The sequence below is a fragment of the Melospiza melodia genome, chromosome 3, assembly GCF_035770615.1.
Source record: "Melospiza melodia melodia isolate bMelMel2 chromosome 3, bMelMel2.pri, whole genome shotgun sequence".
Lineage (NCBI taxonomy): Eukaryota > Metazoa > Chordata > Aves > Passeriformes > Passerellidae > Melospiza > Melospiza melodia.
In genome coordinates, this window is record NC_086196.1 from 61,812,364 (window position 1) to 61,831,675 (window position 19,312).

General features: G+C 36.5%; 1 protein-coding gene across 7 annotated transcripts in view; it reads right to left on the reverse strand.

The window, feature by feature from the left end:
- The window catches only part of KIF6 (kinesin family member 6), a 156,759-nt gene extending 137,686 nt beyond the window's left edge, over positions 1 to 19,073 (reverse strand). For 4 of the 7 annotated variants that reach the window (XM_063152015.1, XM_063152013.1, XM_063152011.1 and 1 more), the window contains exons 1-5: positions 18,992 to 19,073; positions 17,624 to 17,730; positions 15,522 to 15,596; positions 3,044 to 3,191; positions 355 to 464 (exon numbers count right to left, since the gene is read on the reverse strand). In XM_063152015.1, the coding sequence (XP_063008085.1) occupies positions 355 to 464; positions 3,044 to 3,191; positions 15,522 to 15,596; positions 17,624 to 17,730; positions 18,992 to 19,069 (518 nt within the window). In that variant the 5' untranslated portion in view covers positions 19,070 to 19,073. Of the gene's footprint in view, positions 1 to 354; positions 465 to 3,043; positions 3,192 to 15,521; positions 15,597 to 17,623; positions 17,731 to 18,583; positions 18,661 to 18,991 lie in introns of those variants that run through there. The other 3 variants (XM_063152012.1, XM_063152014.1, XM_063152017.1) reach the window with 3 other exon arrangements.
- Between the last annotated feature and the right edge of the window lie 239 nt (positions 19,074 to 19,312).

Below are 19,312 nucleotides of genomic sequence, written 5' to 3' on the forward strand. Positions count from 1 at the left end.
GAAATACCATCTGTTCCATGTCTCTGCCCCACACAGTCATACATGCCATACAAAGAGACAGGGTGCCATGAGAAAAACAAGTGCACCTTCTCCTTGTCAGTGGCTGCAAGAGATCTCTTCTCCATAATAGCAGTGAACACTTTCAATCCTTTCACCTTTGGTTACTCCCTGCCCTCCATACACGCAAAATAACAGAACACTTAGCCACCGTTGACAGAACTGTGTAAATAAAATATTCTGATTAAATGAACACTGAGATCAGTAGCACAACTTCAAAAAGTCCTTAAACAATGTAATAGTGTATACTAAAATGATTCCTGTTGGTTTTGATGATTTTCTGTATTTATTACTTACGGCAAATCTTCCATTTTGGAGGCCTCATGTCTTGGGTCCAGCAGATCATAACCACATTCATTGTAGATTTCTAAGTAGGAAACATGAGTCGTGTACACTTTACTGCTATCCTGGATAAGAAAAAAAAATAGTGTTATAAACAGAAGTCAGAGGTAGATTAGAAGACAAATTTATTTCTGTGGCTTCTAGGTCACTTTCTCACTTTGTCTCTTTTCATGGGTATGGTGCACATATTCAATTTCTGATACTTTCACGTTTTGTGTTACCATATGCATAAGGACTCAAGAAGAAAAAAGGAGAAAAAAAATCAACCCACAAAAGCTCCCAAATAAAATAGAGACACACATACACACACACAACACTCACTAAAACAAAAATCCCCCACAAAAACCACCATTACCATGAGTTTAGTCTGGGATTTTTAATTGATTCTGTATACTTTAAAAAGTCTGTTTATATTTAGAACATGTGAGCTGCTTACAGAACTATGCAACATGGCATTTTTCACTTCTGCACTAAAAAAAGAAAGTTTTTATAAGAAGGTAAATGCTCATATTATGGATAGAAAGACTGTGCTTAAAGAAAAAACAAAGCAAAAGTAAAAACAGCAACAAAAATAAGATTTGCTTAACTTAGAAACATCAGTGACATACTGGTTTTCATTCTCTTCATCACAACATTAGAGCACTGTATATGATATGATGTCAGCTGTTCTCTGCAATCACAATTCTTTTGGTAAATTACATTGCCAAAAAGTAATTTAACACAACTGAGTTTTGCCGACAATTTTCCCCTGCCCCAAAGCCAAATCCAAACAACATAAACCTCAAAATAGTGGGCTATGATTTCCAAAATTAAAGAAATAAAAGAGAATAAAAAAATCAGTCACTTTTTTTTCAGCAGACAAAACCACTGTGAAAGCACTCATACCACAGTTGAAATGTAATAATTCAATCCACTGCAGGTTTTTTTGCAAAATACTTTGAGATATAACTTGTCAGTTTCATTTAATAATTATTTCCCGTGTTTTTTTAATTGGTTATGACAGTTCAATACTTCAAGGGACATAATTTAAAAGATATACTACAGATGGATGGAAAAAATGTAGTAAGGAACAGTTCAAACAGGATGCCATGGAAATAGGAGAATTTCTAAATTAAAAGGAGATGTTATTAAAAACAAAGGGCTTGATTTGCTTCTCATTTAGTTCTCCAATTTTGTTTCTTTGGTTTCAAATTGTGCTTTGTCCAAGTAAGAGCTTAACAAGTCTTGCATTTCATGTCCCTGATTTCACTTTCTCCTGTTTCATCCTACTTAGGGTTAGAAGGCAAATGATTCTTCTCCACTATTTGAGCATCTTCCAAACCATAGTTGTAGGTATAAAGAAATGCAACAGGGGACAGATATGAAAAGAAATGCGAGAGGAAAGATAAAACACCAAGAAGAGATCCTTTAAAATGCACTAAGAAAAAAAATATATGAAACAATGATGTGGAAGCAGGAAAATTGAAATAGCCCCATAAGTGTAACTAAGTATAACTTTTGATCCAAAACCCAGTCTGAAATGGGAAACATTCCTATTTCTGTGTTGAGAATCTGACAAACATACAAGTTAATTCTCATCTAGTTATTTTTCTTTACTACATAATTAACATTAGAAAAGAATGTTGGTGTGTTAACACTGTTTGTTGTTGGCAATTACACGATAAACCTGTTCACTTTCCACAACAAAAGTCCTCCATGGAGGTTGTGTGAGCGCAGCAGAAAGTCTAAGATAACATGATCGTGTGTGTTTTTTTAATTTCCATTCCCACAATGGCAAGTTTTTGTGCACCTGTACATGCTGTGTACATTTACCTGCCAAAGCCATACTTCCAAAGAGCCAAAGTAATTACTCACTCTTGTTAACCCTTACTGAGACAGGGCATGTTAGTGTGACTGAGCCGTATGCCCTTCTGCAAACAGATTGGTATTCTGCAGTACACAACTGAAAGAGTATAAATGTACAGTGGAATGATTTATGTTAACGGCAAATCATATTTAAATTGGATTAATTAAATAGCTTTGCTAAAATGTGAAGATTAATCAGTCAGAGGCCTGGTGGAATATATGAAGAGACAAAACATAAATTACACCAGACTCCTCTCTTCACTTTCTCCTATAATTATAAAAGTACTGGAATAATTGACTGTGTTGACTCATGTAAGTATTTCAGACACTAAAAGAAAATTAAATTTCTCACAAACATAATAAGCATAACAAAAAAAAAAAATCAGTGTGCTTACTCTGGCACATCCTTTCACTTATTGACTCATTTCATCACATAAAAAGTCAACAATGAAATGCAATGCATGCAATACAAAACCAGAGTGGAGCTGATATAAGTGTTAGACAAGGAGAACCACTTGTATGATCTGAAGGTATGCTGCACCAACCGAAAATAGCCTGAGTTTTACAACAACAAAAGCCCCCCTAACGATGCCCATTCTTTTCAGACTATTGCAAAAAACCAGGTAGCCAAAACAACTACGCATATATGCTTGCACACAGTAAGTACTGTGTCAAGTTAGATATTTTGTTAAGTATTAGTTTTAGGACTTCCACTAATACTATTATAAAAACAACCATAAGCAACAGTTAAATATTTGAAACCAGACATTAGAAATTAACAGAAAATAATGTTCCATACCTTCTGCAATTGATCAAAAATATAAGATAAAGTCCTGGGAATGATGCCTCGATCACTGTAACGTTCTGCTCCTCCTGTGATAGTAAAAGTTTTGCCACTGCCTGTCTGACCATATGCAAAGATAGTACCATTGTATCCAGCCAAAACACTATACAATTAAAAAAAGGAAGATAATTAACATTTAAGGTAGAACATGTTGTCCATGACCAACTTTGTATAGAACCAAAGTACAATTAACAGTAATTCTAAATTGCATAGAAGCTATCTTTGGTAATACAAGAGTACACTTTAATATATATACTCTAGATTCTATAGAATGTAAACTATCTAGAATGGAAGGATTTCTTGATGCCTTGACTTAATCCATTATTAGTTCATCATACTTATTACTATTTACACTACCTTTTCATACTTTTTAGTTTGGCAGATGATTTTTTGCAAAGATGACATTTAATTTCTTTAAAGACTGTAGATGTCTAGAATTGTGCTATTCATACACTAGGAGAATCAAGAAATATTTCACATAGGACCTCATTAAATGCAAATAGAGAAAACTATATTATAGTTAGAATCTCATTAAGGATACTGTTATACCAGGGTCCAGCTTTTATTCTGAGACTATGACTATACTGAACTACCAGACAATCCTTTGAAAAGGTATGCAGGAGAACCTGTGCTTAAATCAATGTAATAAAATCTTCCTTTACTAAGAAAACACACAAATACACATTGGTAATTGCAAACTTTTCTGGTATAATTATGACTGTAGACGAAGCTTTGATAGAACAGACAAAATAGCTGTTAATGACATAGCATTCAGATTCATGCCATAATGAAAATGCATTCAGATTCATCTTTTTCACACCTCTTATTTCTGTTTGCAGAAGGGCCTAATGAAAGTCCAGTTCAAATATCTTTCTTTAATTCACCACACTGCCACCATTGACTTCCACCTAATTTCCACTAAACAGTAGATAAGCTTAATAATTTTAAATTTTGGATTGGATTTACTATGCTTAAGGACCTACCCATTTTGATCAACAAACTGAAAAGTAAAAATTATTCCTGTGCAATTTGTTTAAAGAAGAAGTGATAAATAAACTACAATTTTAATAAATAAAAAGAGGGAAAACAACTCTTGTGTAAGATGAAAAGAAACATGTATATAGATAGCTGCTGGTCTGGCGCCACAAGAGATGCAATGATTCTCCAACTTATTAAAGTTTATTTAAAGGCCTGGGTAGTTGCCAAATTGCTTATTTTAATCCATTACAGTAGGATGTCAAAGACAAAACCAGAAACATGTTGAAAGGAGCTACAGTGAACATCTGCTCCCAAAATGCATAAAGATGGAATATATATAGATATTAGATTCCAGATGTTACAAATCAAAACAATTATTATGATAAAACACCTCATTCATCTATCTTAGGAATTTCTAGTGCCCACTGTCACAATATCTGAATACTGATGACAGTAATGAGTTGTCAGAAGAAAGAGGGTATCAACAGAAGTTCAGACACGGCAGATTCAAACCTAGCAAGAGGAAATGATTCCTCAAGCAAATTGTAGTTAAGCTGTGCAACTCTTTGCCATGTCATGTTTTGGACATTAAAACATCACACAGGCTTCAGCATAGATTGGACTAAATCACATTTTTCTTCAGAGCTACTAATCACAGAGAAATTAGAAATTAGAACTACAAATAACTAAAGACTAAGAGGATACACGCAGGAGGCAGCTCTACATGCTTACTCTCTTTTGTTCCTCTGAGCATTGTCTGTTAGTCCCTGTGAGAGACAACATAGTGCACTAGATGGAACCTTGTTCTGATGCTGTATAGTTGCTCTTCAGCTCCTACAGATGAGCTCTCTGGCTCTTCAGAGCTGGCAGCTGGGGTTGTTAAATTTTCTTACTCCTCATCTTTAAAGGTGTATCTTGCAATGTGTTAAAAACTAATAAACATGTGGCTGCAGACTATTAACTCAACATGTTTGTATTCTGATTTCTAACAAGCTCAGAAAAAGCTGTTGTTTAGAACCATCTCACATGTAAACACATGATAAAATGTCACATACCATATGCTGTCAAAACAGCTGCAAAAGTCAGTGAGTTTTCTTTTTGCTATTTGATTCATATATATTCTTATTTTCTGTAGTACATCAGCACAGCTCTGAAAATTTTCTGGAAAACCCTAACTGCTCATAAAATGTGAACATATCCATGTCAATAATGCATTCCTCTAAACTAATGCAATTATAGGTTATCTTAATATTGCATTACACAGATGATTTTGATTCCACAGTTATGTTATTTAAATTCTGAGCTAAAAGTCAACATTATTTTCTAAATTTATGTGCAAGTATCTATATGTGTGTGTGTATAATATATACAAATAACTGCATCCTGTCCATATTTACAACATGCATGTCTTTCATTCAGAGTCATACCAGCAAGTCAGTTTAAGGATAGCCTGCTTGAGGTGCTAAGGAAGCCTGTAAGGAAAGAAAACTTCCAATAGTACCAGTGAAACTGCTGGCAAAGCCCTCTAAGAGCAACATGCAACTCAATGAGGACAGGATGGAGAACAAACTCCCTTTCTAAGTCTGAGAAGCAAAACACTTTCATAAACAAGAGACAAGGGACTAGGAGCTCAGGCAGGACTGACAAAACTCCTTTGGATCAGAAGTGAGCTGTAGACCATGATCTTGCCTCCTCAAAAGTAGAGGGGAAGATGCAGTGAAAGTGAAAAGCCTCTACTACATCAGCTTGTGGAGAGAAAATGAAACTTATGAACTACACAAAAGTTAATTTTGTGTATACATATATACTTATGAAAGAACATTTCAAAACTGAAGAGATATAACTACCATTCTAAGTATAATAGTGTGACTATTAGTCAATGTCAATTTTGAACATCTGTATGTGATAACATGGATTAAGTCATAAAAATCCAGGTCTGATGTGTCTTATTCACACTTATTTTAAGTAACTTCATTTGAAATCAATGGCCATACAGGATGTTTTAGCAATGAGCCTTGTGGACAACTTATCACCATAGAAAATATTTGTTGGAGACATACTTTGCTCTTTTCAAAGGCAAAAAAACCCCAACCAAAACTCCATCAATCCAAATATAGCTTATTTTCCCAACAAGTTTAACACTGAAAGTTTAACTACATTTAGATGGCCCAATACCAAATCAATAAATTAATAATAACTATCTACTAAATACTCAGGAAGCTTAAGATTTGTTCATAGTAATTTCAACCCAAGATGCACAATTCCTTTAGGAAAATAAAAAGCTCAAAAACTTTCATAAACTGTTAGCCACCCATAAAATGCTGTTTATGAAAGCAACATCAAAGTATACTGCATAATCACCCTGGGCAAAGTGATGGGTCCCTCAGATGCTAGAAGTCAGTATAGTGAGCAGATAATATGCATATTATCTCTTTCATCCTAAAATGTAACTACAGCAGGTACCAAAAAAGTTGCCAACACCCATTATGATGAGATAAGAGAAGAGCATGTTTTCTAAATAGCATCTACCAAAGGGATCCTCAAAGATGCTCACTTGCAAATTAAAGCTGTCCCCAACAATAGTGAAAATGGTTTGTCGCTGGGAAAGGTTGTTAGGGAATCAGCAGCTTTTTTCTGACTTTTCAGTAAAGCCTACTTTGCAAGATGCCAGTTCCCACAGGAATAGTCTGCATCTTTGCTCTTCAGAGTCTCTGAACAAAAGTCACAAATTTTTGTTAAACTCAGTGTTTGAAACTACACAAGTTCACATGGATAGCAATGGTAGTCATGTGAGGACTTAAAACTACACATAAATAAAAATAATACACTAAAAATGTATTTTCAGTCATGCATCCTTGGTGTTATCAGAATACCAGATTTTTTTTTCTCTCCAAAGGATGAATTTTGGCATGGTTAAGAAGACATTTTGTTGAATAAGTAGTCTCTTTGCTGCTTCAAACAAAACATATTAAAGACCCATAATCCAAGGAGAAGCTTTGCAGAAAAGATCTTTCATGCACTTATACAACATTGTATAGCACCCTGTTCAGAAATTCACGGACAACTTCCAGACAGATTAGCTAAAACACTGTTGGAGAAATCTGTCTATAGCATGTTTTACCAAAGTTATGATTGCCAGAGTTACTGGAGAGTCTTGTTTTATTATCAATACCAAGCTAAACCTAAAAGCACCTACTACAGAGAAAAAACCCTTTAAAATACAATGCTCAAAATCTTCCCTAAATTTGTATGTTTGTTTCATTCTATTACAGAATTGAAAGGGATCATTTTCATTATTCACTAAAACATGCAGGCATATATTTGTAACACTTTGTGATAGACTTACTCTCTGTGAGAAAAGAATAATAGATATTAAAAAGTCAGTTTCTAACAAGTAATTGATTTGGCTTTGCTTGTACTGCTTATAACCACATATTATATGTTTCTATCTGGAAAACATGGACAAACTTAAATGTGTCAAGGAAAACTTAATTTGCCACATGCATGAGCAGCAAGTCTGATTTGTTAAAGTTCATACTTGTTGACAATCAGATGCATTGAATGGGCACAAATCTCATTGACCTGAATTTCTCCATATAAGGAAATCTCAAAGAAACACGGCCAAGACTTCAAATTCTGTTAAGCTAAGATTTCCACAAAAAACATGACATTTCAGGGAAAACATGGACATGCAATAGCTCTGAAAAAGGTTGTATTTCAATCTCACTTAATATACTGAGCTGTCTTTGTGGCTTATTAATGTGTGGAAGATCTGTTTCATGACTGTCAAGAAAGGCTCCAAAAAGTCAGTTGCAAATTCAAAGAGGGCAGAACTAAATGAAGAGACTATCAATATTTTAGATTTAACTCATGATACCAGAATATCAGAATCTCCAGATTTTGTAGCATAAATTATAATTACGTCAACACTTGCTAAATACACATTTTAAAATTGAATATTTATTTTTGTATTTCAGTGAAAATACATGTAGTCAAGTCATATGAAGTTTCACATGTTAAAAAACTGAATGTAAGAAAAAAAATATTTGTTTCATATGGTGGAAATGTACATCCATATAACCATATCTACATAAGCTTTCTGCATCTTGAGGTGCGTGGGATGATAAATGTTAGTCTTGTCTTTTTGATCACTGTAAGAAAAGGTGATTTAAAACAAAATATTGATGAAGAAACATCATGATTGTGTGATAAGCATTATGAACTCTAGGAGTATTTATGCAATAAGAAAGTCTCCTTAGCAAAGTTAATATCATTGAACAACACAAAACAGTGCAAAAAGATTTGGCATGGTGGAAAACAGAATAAGAGAGTGCATGGAAAAAAAGCAAATAACAGCATAAATTGCAGGCGAGCAACTCCCAAAGTATGAATAATTATTGTTTATTACATGCTTAAATCTTCTTTATTGTTGTATTTTGCATTATAATTTATCATCAAATTATAGGTTCTCTTCAAGATGATTATAATTTAGAAAAGGATTAGATCTGTTCTTACATTTTACCCAAAGAATTGAATGCTTATTTTCTGATCAAGCACCAAAAACTTAGTGTTGGTTTCTAGCAACACAACAGCTTGTGCTTTACCTTACAGAGCTGAACAGTAACAAGTTTAAACAAAAAGAAAACATAGAATATATGCTCTATGTTGGCTAGGATTTAAATCACACCTTTTCCAAGCAAAAGGTGCTTTGTGAACACAGCTGACTAAGGAGGTTGACTTGATACCACTGTTAAATAAACCTAATCATATATTATGGCAGCAACATGATGGGATAAAACTTGAAAATTTTTAATTTACCTCCAGCTATGACACAGACTACCAAAAAATCTCCCCCAACAACAGTGTTTGAGACAGGAATTACAATACTTTTAGTATTTTTTCTAACCAGAATACTAAGGGATACTTTCCTTCAACTGGGAAAGAATTCTCTATCTGGAAAGTATTGAGATCATGATCCACAGCTTATTCAATTCAACGACCACCTTTCCAATTAGTCACTGAGTTTTAGCGGAAAAATTTGATGCAGCAACTTTTTGCTGCTGCAAATGCTTGAACACACTACAGGATTTACACTTCTCTGCATGCATCAAAAGTACATCAAATACCTTAGAAACCCCCAACATACATACTACAAATATTTTTTCCAATTAACATGGAATACTCTTAATTTTAGTACGTCTCTTGTTTTGAAAAAGAGACAGAAAAACAGAAGGCTGAAACAAATGTTCCTTATATATTCCACTTTCAGTAAAACATGAACACCAATTAATAACCCAAGTGTTGCTACATAAAAGCTTATGTAATGATTGCTCAAGAAAATCAGTTTTGGCTTCATGAAAAATTAATTATGACATGTGGTCTCTTCTGCCCTTTGGACCTTGAGAAAGCTGTACATTATCAAGCACAGGACAATTTTTTACATGAAGGTAAAGGACAGCAATATCATGTGGTTATTTTCCCCCCAAGTTTCTCACTCACCTATCAAGTAACTTGCATGTTCTAACTTGTAATTAGTGGTGATTTCAAAACATGAACAGTGAGATAGGAACTTTTATTTGAAAATTCAGTTCAGACTCCTATGTAAATGAATGCTGTTACAGAGCTATCAGCAGGCACTTCCAGCCATTCCACTGCCTTGTCTCATTCCTGAAAGCTGTCTAATTCCTAAATATAGGGTGATACAGAAGTATAACTCATGGAAGCAATTCCACTTAAATTGATAGATATGTTATGTTTACAACCACCTAACATTCCTCAAGTGAGAAATTCCTCAAGTGAGAGCTAGACAATTTATGGGTAGTTACTACAGTCTAAAATATCATTCAGTACTTTGTCCTTGAGTATCTGAGACAATATAAATAGTGGTAAAAGCCCAGCGACAGTAGACAGAGGTTGAAAGCAGACTGAGGTTGTTCTATTGTGGTTGGGTTTTCTGACTACATTTTGTTTCAATTTCCAGTGAAGATCATTTGTTCTATTTAAAGCTTATGGACACAGAACTTTTCATTTGTTTCTGTGCTCATTGTTAATGAGACTTTAGGGAGGCTTTTGCCTAAGTATAACCAAGAACTCTGTTTCCTTGGCTGCTGGACCTTTTTTGCTGAATCAAACAGAACAGTTACCTTCAAAATTAGCAAAAAAAAAAAATAAAACAAAAGAAAAAAAAAGAAAACAAAATGAAAAAAAGGGAAAAAAAGGGGGGAAAAAAGGGGGGAAAAAAGGGGGGAAAAAAGGGGGGAAAAAGGGGGGGAAAAAGGGGGGGGAAAAAGGGGGGGGAAAAAAGGGGGGGAAAAAAGGGGGGGAAAAAAGGGGGGGAAAAAAGGGGGGGAAAAAAGGGGGGGAAAAAAGGGGGGGAAAAAAGGGGGGGAAAAAAGGGGGGGAAAAAAGGGGGGGAAAAAAGGGGGGGAAAAAAGGGGGGGAAAAAAGGGGGGGAAAAAAGGGGGGAAAAAAGGGGGGAAAAAAGGGGGGAAAAAAGGGGGGAAAAAAGGGGGGAAAAAAGGGGGGAAAAAAGGGGAAATACTCTCCTCCTTGAGTTCTCCACTTTTTGGGCTCCCCAGCAGATGAAAAATGCACTAAAGAACCTGGAATGAGCCTGCGAGAACCAATTGAATTCAGGCTGCAGCATGTCATGCACAAGAAGCCAAGTGAACTGTTTCCTATCAACCCAGCAAAGAGAAAGCCTTACACCTACCTAACTACCACCTTCCTCCCAGAGGTGTGCACTGGTAGAACAACAAAGCAGGGGTCACAAGTGGCAAGAGAAGAAACCCCAAGTGGGTATAAGGAAAATATTCTTCACAGTGAGAGTAGTTAAACCTTGGAACAGGTTCCCAGATGAATTGTGGGATTCCCATCTTTGGACATTTTTGCATCTCTATTGGACGAGGGCCTGAGAAACATGACCTAGAAGCCAGACTTGGTTTCGTCAGAAGATTGGTCCAGATGACTTACAGCAACCTCTTTTTACTTAATTATTCTAATAGGTTAAAAAACTCAAAGTGAAAGTTTTGTACAAAGTTTATAAAACGAATAAATAAAACACTGAAAACCCCTTATTAAGTAAGACTAAATTCTGTACTTTAAGTAGGTAAGAGAAAATCCTTAACAATAACAAAAAACGACTTTGATCTTAAAAACTTATTTAATTTTCTTAGTTTATTTTGGCTTCATATTAACATTTTTATCTGAGTTCTGCCATCTTCATTTTAAATGAGTAGTAACATAAAAGGAAGTGGTCAAAACAAATATTCAATACAATAAAACATTCAACTAATGAAAAAAGCAGAAGACACCAGTATCTCTGATATTTGAATACTCTTGGCCCTCTCTTTATCTCAGTTCCTGCAGATCTGAACTTTTTTTTAAATCAGTGTCCCTCATTTTCCTTCCTTCTATCTCATGAAACCTCAATTAATCGATATTAAAAAAGAAATTAACCAAATCCTGGCAAAACCAGCCCCCTCAACCCCTTCTCCCCCTTCCAAATTATATTGAAGATTAAAGGAAGGAAGAACATAATTTCAAGGATTTGGAAAACAAGTTTTCAGGAGAATTTGTCTTCACAGAGACTCAGCTTTCAGGTATCTTCTAACACTTGGAGGTAAGATTAAGTTCCTTTTAATTAAAAATAAACAAAGTATCTCAGTATGACTTCTTTTTTCTTTATGTCTTTGCCAGATTTGTGGAATAAATCCAAATTGGTAATGCTTCATCTTTAAAAAAGAAAACTGATTTGAATGCAACAGTTTTGAAAAATTAGTGCAGGCAAGTTTCCTTAGAAATTTCAGAAGTTTTCCTACAGGGAAAAAAAAAAGTAATATATTTTCTTGTTTTGACCAAGATCTCTAAATATATTTAGAATTTCACCATAAACACTATAACAGATAAGTGACACAAAGATATTCTGAATCAAAACTGTCAAACTGTAACTTAAATTAAGCAACCTTCTTGAACAACTTTAAATTGCACAATTTATGTCAAAACAAACAAGCAACTAACAGTCATTTGAGAAGAAATATCAATGACACTTCTCACTTTTTACTGCCTCATAATTGCACTCACTTTGAGAAAGAACAGCAAGAATTGTTAATTTCTCAATTTAGGGGAAAGTTTAGGCTATATTTCTTTCAAGATGACATCTGAAACAATGTGTCCTTTTGCTCTATATAGATACTACAGGTCTTTGTGAGGCAGATCCCTACTTTCAACATTGTGCGACAAATATATCCAGGTATAAAATGAATAACTGTTTATAAAAATGTTTTTACTACATTTTCTGTAAGACTACACAGCAGAAAGCAGCCCCACACCACCAGTTGAGGGTCAACTGAAGTAGTTTATATATCACAGATGCTAATTCTTAGGATAAATATAACCCATAAGAAATCAGAACCTGCAGAAGTGGGAGCATCATCCCCAAGGCCATCAGATTTTTCAAAAGATCACAGGTGATTGACATTAGGTTTATAAACAGCTAAGTTAATTCTTATTTGCCTGAGAACTGAAAACATTTTCAAATGCTATTCTTTAAAAAAACAAGAAATCTAATACCGAAACATTGAGTTTTCAGTTCATTTTAGAACTGAAAAATCAACAAATTCAAAACAGTCAACATTTTCTACTTAATTTCTGGTTGCATACATAAGTTTAATACTAATATTTGAAATTTTGAGAGTAGCCTTGTTTAGTTGTGAGGCTAAAGCAATGCTTAGCCATTAGCAAACTTTTAAAGTAGGGTGTTATTTATTTTCTCTGGTTTTGATACAGTAACAGAATTAGTGGTGCTTCTTAAACTCTGCACAAAACATTATCAAGAATATATATTTAAAATTAGAAGGAAAAGAAACAATGTAAGAGATGACTCAAGGACAGAAAAAAAACTAATAAAGTTCAAGCAAGTCATATGTTTATAATGGTTTGCAGAGGTTGGCACTTTTGACTGAAGAAGCAAATTAAACTAACTAATGTCTGGTGCCTCTGAAACCACAGGCAAGATGACAATGTAACTGGACTTAGAGAAAGAGAAGAAGTGGCCCAACATCAAAGAAAACCTACTTAAAAAGAAAAAAAAAAAAAAAAAAAAAAAAAGAAAAGGAGAAAAGAAAGTTGCATCCAATTTCCATCCATCCAAGAACAAAATAGAAAGATTTTAGAATCCTGAGCATTGCCTTTCTGGTTTTAGTTTAAACAATGCCCAAGATTTTTTTTTCCTAAGCATTCAAGTCTCTAACTGAATTTTCTCAGGACTGCAAGAATGCATGACAAAGAACCTCAAAATGTTACTGAACTATTTCATTGATATTTTCCTGCTACTTTCTTTTCAATGGCAATACACACACAAAATTTGTTCCCTTAGTAAAGTCACTCTAACACAGAAACATGTGTACTTGCAACAGCTTTTTCAGGCAAGAGAATATTGACTGTGAAAGAAACAAATAATGAAGGACATTTTACTGTGAAAAACTGTGGTCTCCAAGAGAAACAGTGCAATTCTTATTCTCTCCATGATGGAAAACAAAATGGTATCATTAACCACAGAGTGAGACAAATTTCAGGCCCAGTTCAGGACTCCATTAGCCAAGGAACTTCATGACTCTGAATTTATTTTGAAATTTATATTTCTGCCTACAAAGAGGCAAAAAATTAAGGGAGTGGACAAAAACATAAACATACTTCAGTTATTGTTTACTCTATTATAAAAGCATGAGTAACATTATCAGTAACACAGGCATAGTTTAGAAAACAACCTTACCCTCACTATAATGCTCAGAGGCAATTTTGATTTCATTAAGAATGGTTGTAGAAGTCAATTTCAGCATTAAAGACAAGGACTTAGAGATATTTAGAGATAGTTGTCTGCCAAAACACCATTGACTTTAATAGCACTAAAGTACTTTCTGGTACTTAAACACATCTAAACTCTGAAACTAAAACCTACGTAATGGAGAAAATTAATATATAAAACAAATCTTTTACCAGCTGACACTGAAATAAAGAAGACCACCCCTTCCTGATTATTAAGGAACTTATACAACACTGCATAGGTGAACTCATTAACTGGAAAACATTTCCATATTCAAGAAAAACACTCCAAAGAGAAGAAAGTAGCCAGTTTCTTAATAGTTAGTTATCCTCAACATATCAAAATTAAGTCCATAGTACATAACAATGGGACTTTGAATGCTTCTCTTTCTAAACACACTCAAATTTGATAAAGATTTTTTTCTGCAGTCAACATTAAACCCAGAAATACTTAAAATTTAGTGTATGAGTTAATGTGAAGCTATAATGTCAGATAAGCAAAGAAATATCTTTTGAATGAGAAAATAACAAGCATTATTTTTAGTCTAGTTAGCATATTCTAATGAAATTTCAAATTCACTGGCTTTTCATTTTCACTGTCAATTACCTTCCTGCTTTGTGGGACTTCAGAGACGAAAACAAGAGGAGTGGGGAGAAAGACAATAAAATTATAGAGATGGATATATTTTTCTTCCTTGTAACAACTTGAGAAACGCTGAGTGTCCAGCTGAAGTTTGTTTTCCTACAGTGCTAAACACAGGACTGTGAAATACATTGAGGAATAACTTGCAGGATTGTGGCTTAAACCAACAGATGGGTCAGACAATGAATGAGAAAGAAGTTGGCACTTGAAGTAATAGTTGTCAGCTCAATACCAGTCTGGATTTTGAGCAGCAAGTTTGATAAACAAGCAAACACTATACAGAAATTCTGCCTCCTCCTGCATGGGATTTTGTCCCACACCAGTACAAACTTCAGGAACACAGACAGTAAACTGAGCAAAGAGAATGGCATAAAATCCATTTTCCATTGAAAAAATCCACCTGTTTCAGAGTAGCATTCAATCCACTCAATGAATGCAGAGGTCTTCATCAGTCTTAAATATTTGCCTCTGCAAACTGTCAGGTATGAGCATTGTTTTCTTATGAAAATGGAGGAGAAAAAAAAAAAGCAGTGCCAAAAGCAGAGCTTTACATGTCAAAACAGAAGTAATGACAAGACTTAGGAATATCTCCACAAACATTAGTGAGAGTCCCTAGCTTAATGAAAATTATATGGGGGGAATAAAATTTTCATTAGGTTTACCTCTGCATTAAACTATATGAAAATACTATTCCAAGGCAATGGAGTCAGCTTATATTACAAAAAAAGAATTGGCCATGGATTTCTATTGCTATACAACAAAAGAGGCAACAGGAGCATTGCTATTTGAAGAGTCAAAAAAGGAACATTAGTATGCATAACATTCTGAGGGGATTGTATATCTCCTGGATTCAGACATGTCAGTATTTAGTAAATTAGAACATCAATTCACTTTAAAACAATGGGACAAAGACTTGACAGCTCTCCTTCAAATAACACAACAAAAGCAGAAATAGCTTTTCCCTGGTTACGTGCAGGATCAACAACATACCATTCTGCTACTGGTTTGGCAATGCTGTCAAAAATCGCATCTTGTTTTGCCTCTTGATCAAAAATTTTCTGAAATCTGAAAATATTAAGCAAATAATAATTGCTTAGAATGTTAAAACAGTACTTGATTCATACATTTTTGTTTGTGTTTGTAATAGTCAATGTTTACATCATTAGGCTTACATAACTTAGTACAATGTTTTCCCTGTAGTCTTAACCACAGCTTGCTGTTGTGCTATTGTACATAAACAGGCTGTACACAGAGCTGCTTTGACAAGATCTGTACAATAAAATCCTCTGATAAAATGATGTGGCTTAGAAAAAAATAAACCGTATTTTAAAACCATCAAGAGAATTAGTGTTTGTAACTGGCACCACACTGAATCCTGGATAAATAGATTACACTATAACCAAATACAGCATCCCACCAGTACAGCCAGGCTCACATTTTTCCAAGCAATTTCCTTCATTCTGCTGCACAATTACTATAGGTCACAATGAGATATTTAATTATGTTTTGTCACTTTCTATATAAAATATCTGCAGTTATTTTACAGAATCAGAATTCTTGAGATTGGAAGGGACCATTTGTTCCAATCCTCCTGCTGCCTCTGCATCATTTCTGTTCATGTGGATGGACTGTTCTTGAGCTTGGAGTAGGTGACCCTTGAAAATCGGCCAGTTTTCCTGGTCATCTCTCCAGGAATGTGTCTCCAAATTCTTACAAGCAGATCCACAAACAAGCCAAAGTCTGTATTTATGAAGTCCGGGGATGTGACCCTGCTTTTTGCCTAACTCTCTTCTCTCAGTGTCCTGAATTTCATTATCTCACAGCCACTGCAGTCAAAGCTACCTCCAGGCTTAATATCCCTCAACAGCTTGTCCACGTTTGTAAACATCCTGATTGTCTTAACTGTATGTTGGGAAGTTGTCATCCACATGTTCCAGCAGCTCCCCATAGTGCTGGTGCCCTGCTGTGTTGCCCCCCTTATTTGGAATTCTATTCTTGCACAGAACTTGCCAGGGTGTGTAGGAAGGCCTTAGGGACACTGGGTGTGTAGAAAAGCACCGTGCTGACCCATGCAGTGGGTGCAGCATCACAGACAAATGCAACACACAAAACATGAAAGCATTTATTCTATCCTGCTAATCAGTCAAGTAACTCAAACAATTATTCTTGCATTGTTTTAAGGATAGTAAGTCATAAGGTTTCTCAAAATGCATCTCAGAGTTTCTAATGAATTATGACGTCAGACAAAAATATCTGCATTCATTAAGTCAGGCTTGGGCATTTACAGACTAAGGTAGTTGCATATGAATCTATTTGGAGAGGGCAGCTCCTCTTTTCCAAGCAGGTTAAAACTACATCAGTCTGAGCTGCAGTTTATGTGGAGCTCTCTTTTTTAATAGCATAGAGAAACAAATTACTTGTTGTTTACTATAAAAAATGAAGCATAAAAATGAAGCTGAATTGGAAAAAGACAGTCTTGACCTCATCATAAGAGATGATAGATCTAGCTTTATTCATCACCAAAATTTTAAAGTGTTGCCTCACTTTTCTGTTGAATTAATAAAAATGTTTGATATTCTTGTACTGATTTTAAGTTCCTAAAAAATATTTACACTCTCAAACCAAGAATTTACTTCTGTCAACAGTTTCTGGTTTTTGTTACTTTGCTTTGGCTATGTCTGAAACACAGTTTCCAAACAGAATGTTTTACATCAAAACTTTAGCCAGTCTAGGACAACTCATAAGATCACAAGATAACATACAGTCCTGATTCAGTCTTCATACATAAGTTCAAAACAAAGTGCAAAAATAGAAGAATTGGTAAATTGTATCTTTGAGATGAGATTTCGAAATACACGACGACTTGCAATGGACAGACAACAGTATGACAATTTTATCCAATGCGATCAGACCTGTTGTGGTGAAGAGCCTGTCCTGACATATTCTTCTAGTTACAGGAGTTATATAAAAAATAAACCCATCTATACTATAATTTAATTTAAGACTTTTCTGGAGTCTATAGACCTGTATCACTACACATAACACTGTCAGTCACTAAAGGCAGAAGGTACAAAGATAAGGCTTCAACTCACTTGAACTTGTAGCTTTCTCGTTTATTATTGATGAACCCATCTGCTAAGTCACGTGGCACAGTAATCTCCAGACTGGGCAGAGGTTCCTCATTATCAACGGAATAACTCTAATAAAGGATGGATGCAAATTCACAGAATAACGTCATCAACAGAACAGCGTTACCCTTAGATACAACACTCACCTAAGCTTAGCACCTGTAATTGTCTGGAGACAAACTTGTTACAAATTGCACTGAATACGTGAGCAGATCTCCCTTAACTACTACACAACAAACTCAGCACATAACAGCATTACCCTGTCACCATGTAAACACCACAATCACGCTTGAAACACAAGCGCAGCCTCTTTGACATAATTTGCTTACTAAACCACTTTGATATCTGTAATGTTATAAAAAAACAAAGTACGCCCCCCAGTGCAAACCTCTCAAAACAATCTGAAAGACTACATTAGGAAAGGCTACGGCAAGACAAAGGCTGCGACGAGAAGAGCTGGTTTAAAACAAGAAGGCAATTAAGAGACCTAAATGCACGGTTCCTGAGGAACACTTTCATTATCTTTATTATCCCTTGGGTGTACACTGGGAGCAACGCGTTGCCCTCCCTTGCTCAGAGCACTGCTGAGCTGCACAAACCCAGTGACGCGGGTCAAGCGCTTTCCTGCGGAGCCCTTCTGTAATAGTGGCTGAGAAAGTACCTCGGCCACTCCCCCAACAGTTACAGCCTAAACTCCTCTACTTCGTGATTTTATGAACTTCCTACGGCTTCGGACAGCAAGAGATTCTCGCCGCACACCCACCCGCGTACCAGCATCTCCGCCCCCGCCAGCCGCCCGAGCCTCTCGAAGGGGATGGGCTCCGCTCCTCTGCCCGCACCTGGGCGAGGAACGAGGGTCCCCTGCCAGCCCTTGGCTCTCCCCGGCATCCCCAGCGCACCCCCGGGGCACAGCTCCCAGCCTACCCCCGCCTGCTGCCGCCTGCCCAGCGGCTTCACCCGCGCGTACACCTGGATCGTCTCCTTCACCATCGCCGCCGCCACCGCCGGGCCCCGGCAACGGTAACCGGGCAGGGCCCGCGGGCACGCGCCGCCCCCACACGGCCCCGGGCAGCGCGGAGCGGCCCTCGCAGGGAACCAGGCCCGCACACGGCCCCAGGGAGCAGCTCCCGGTCCTCACACGGCACCGGGCCCGCACACGGCCCCAGGGAGCGGCTCCCGGTGCTCACACGGCTCCAGGGAGCGCGGAGCGGCCGGGCTCCGCCTGGCGCAGGTGACCGCCTGCCCGTCTCGTCGTGCCGGCTCCCCGCGGCCCAGAGGTGCGGAGGGCATGCGGAGCGCTCCGAATCCCCCGCCTGATCTCTTGTGCCGCACCTGTTTGTCCGCAGGGATCTCCCGGCTCAGTCCCGCACCTGTGTCAGGCTCTAGAGAAGGTCTTCCGTCTTTATGCATTTGAAACATCTTGGGGAGAAATACCAAGATTACAGGCACTAAGGACGTCAACTCCTTAATTCTAATATAAAATTGGTCGTGGAAAAAAAAAAAACAAAAAACCAAAACCTAGTGGAAAAAGATGTTGTCTTGCTACAAGGGCCAAACTTAGAGAGCAGTAAAAGCAGAACCCCATTATTCTGTGCTCACTGAAGAGCCATACAAACAACATGATTGTATTTTGGCCTTAGTTTTGGCGGGATA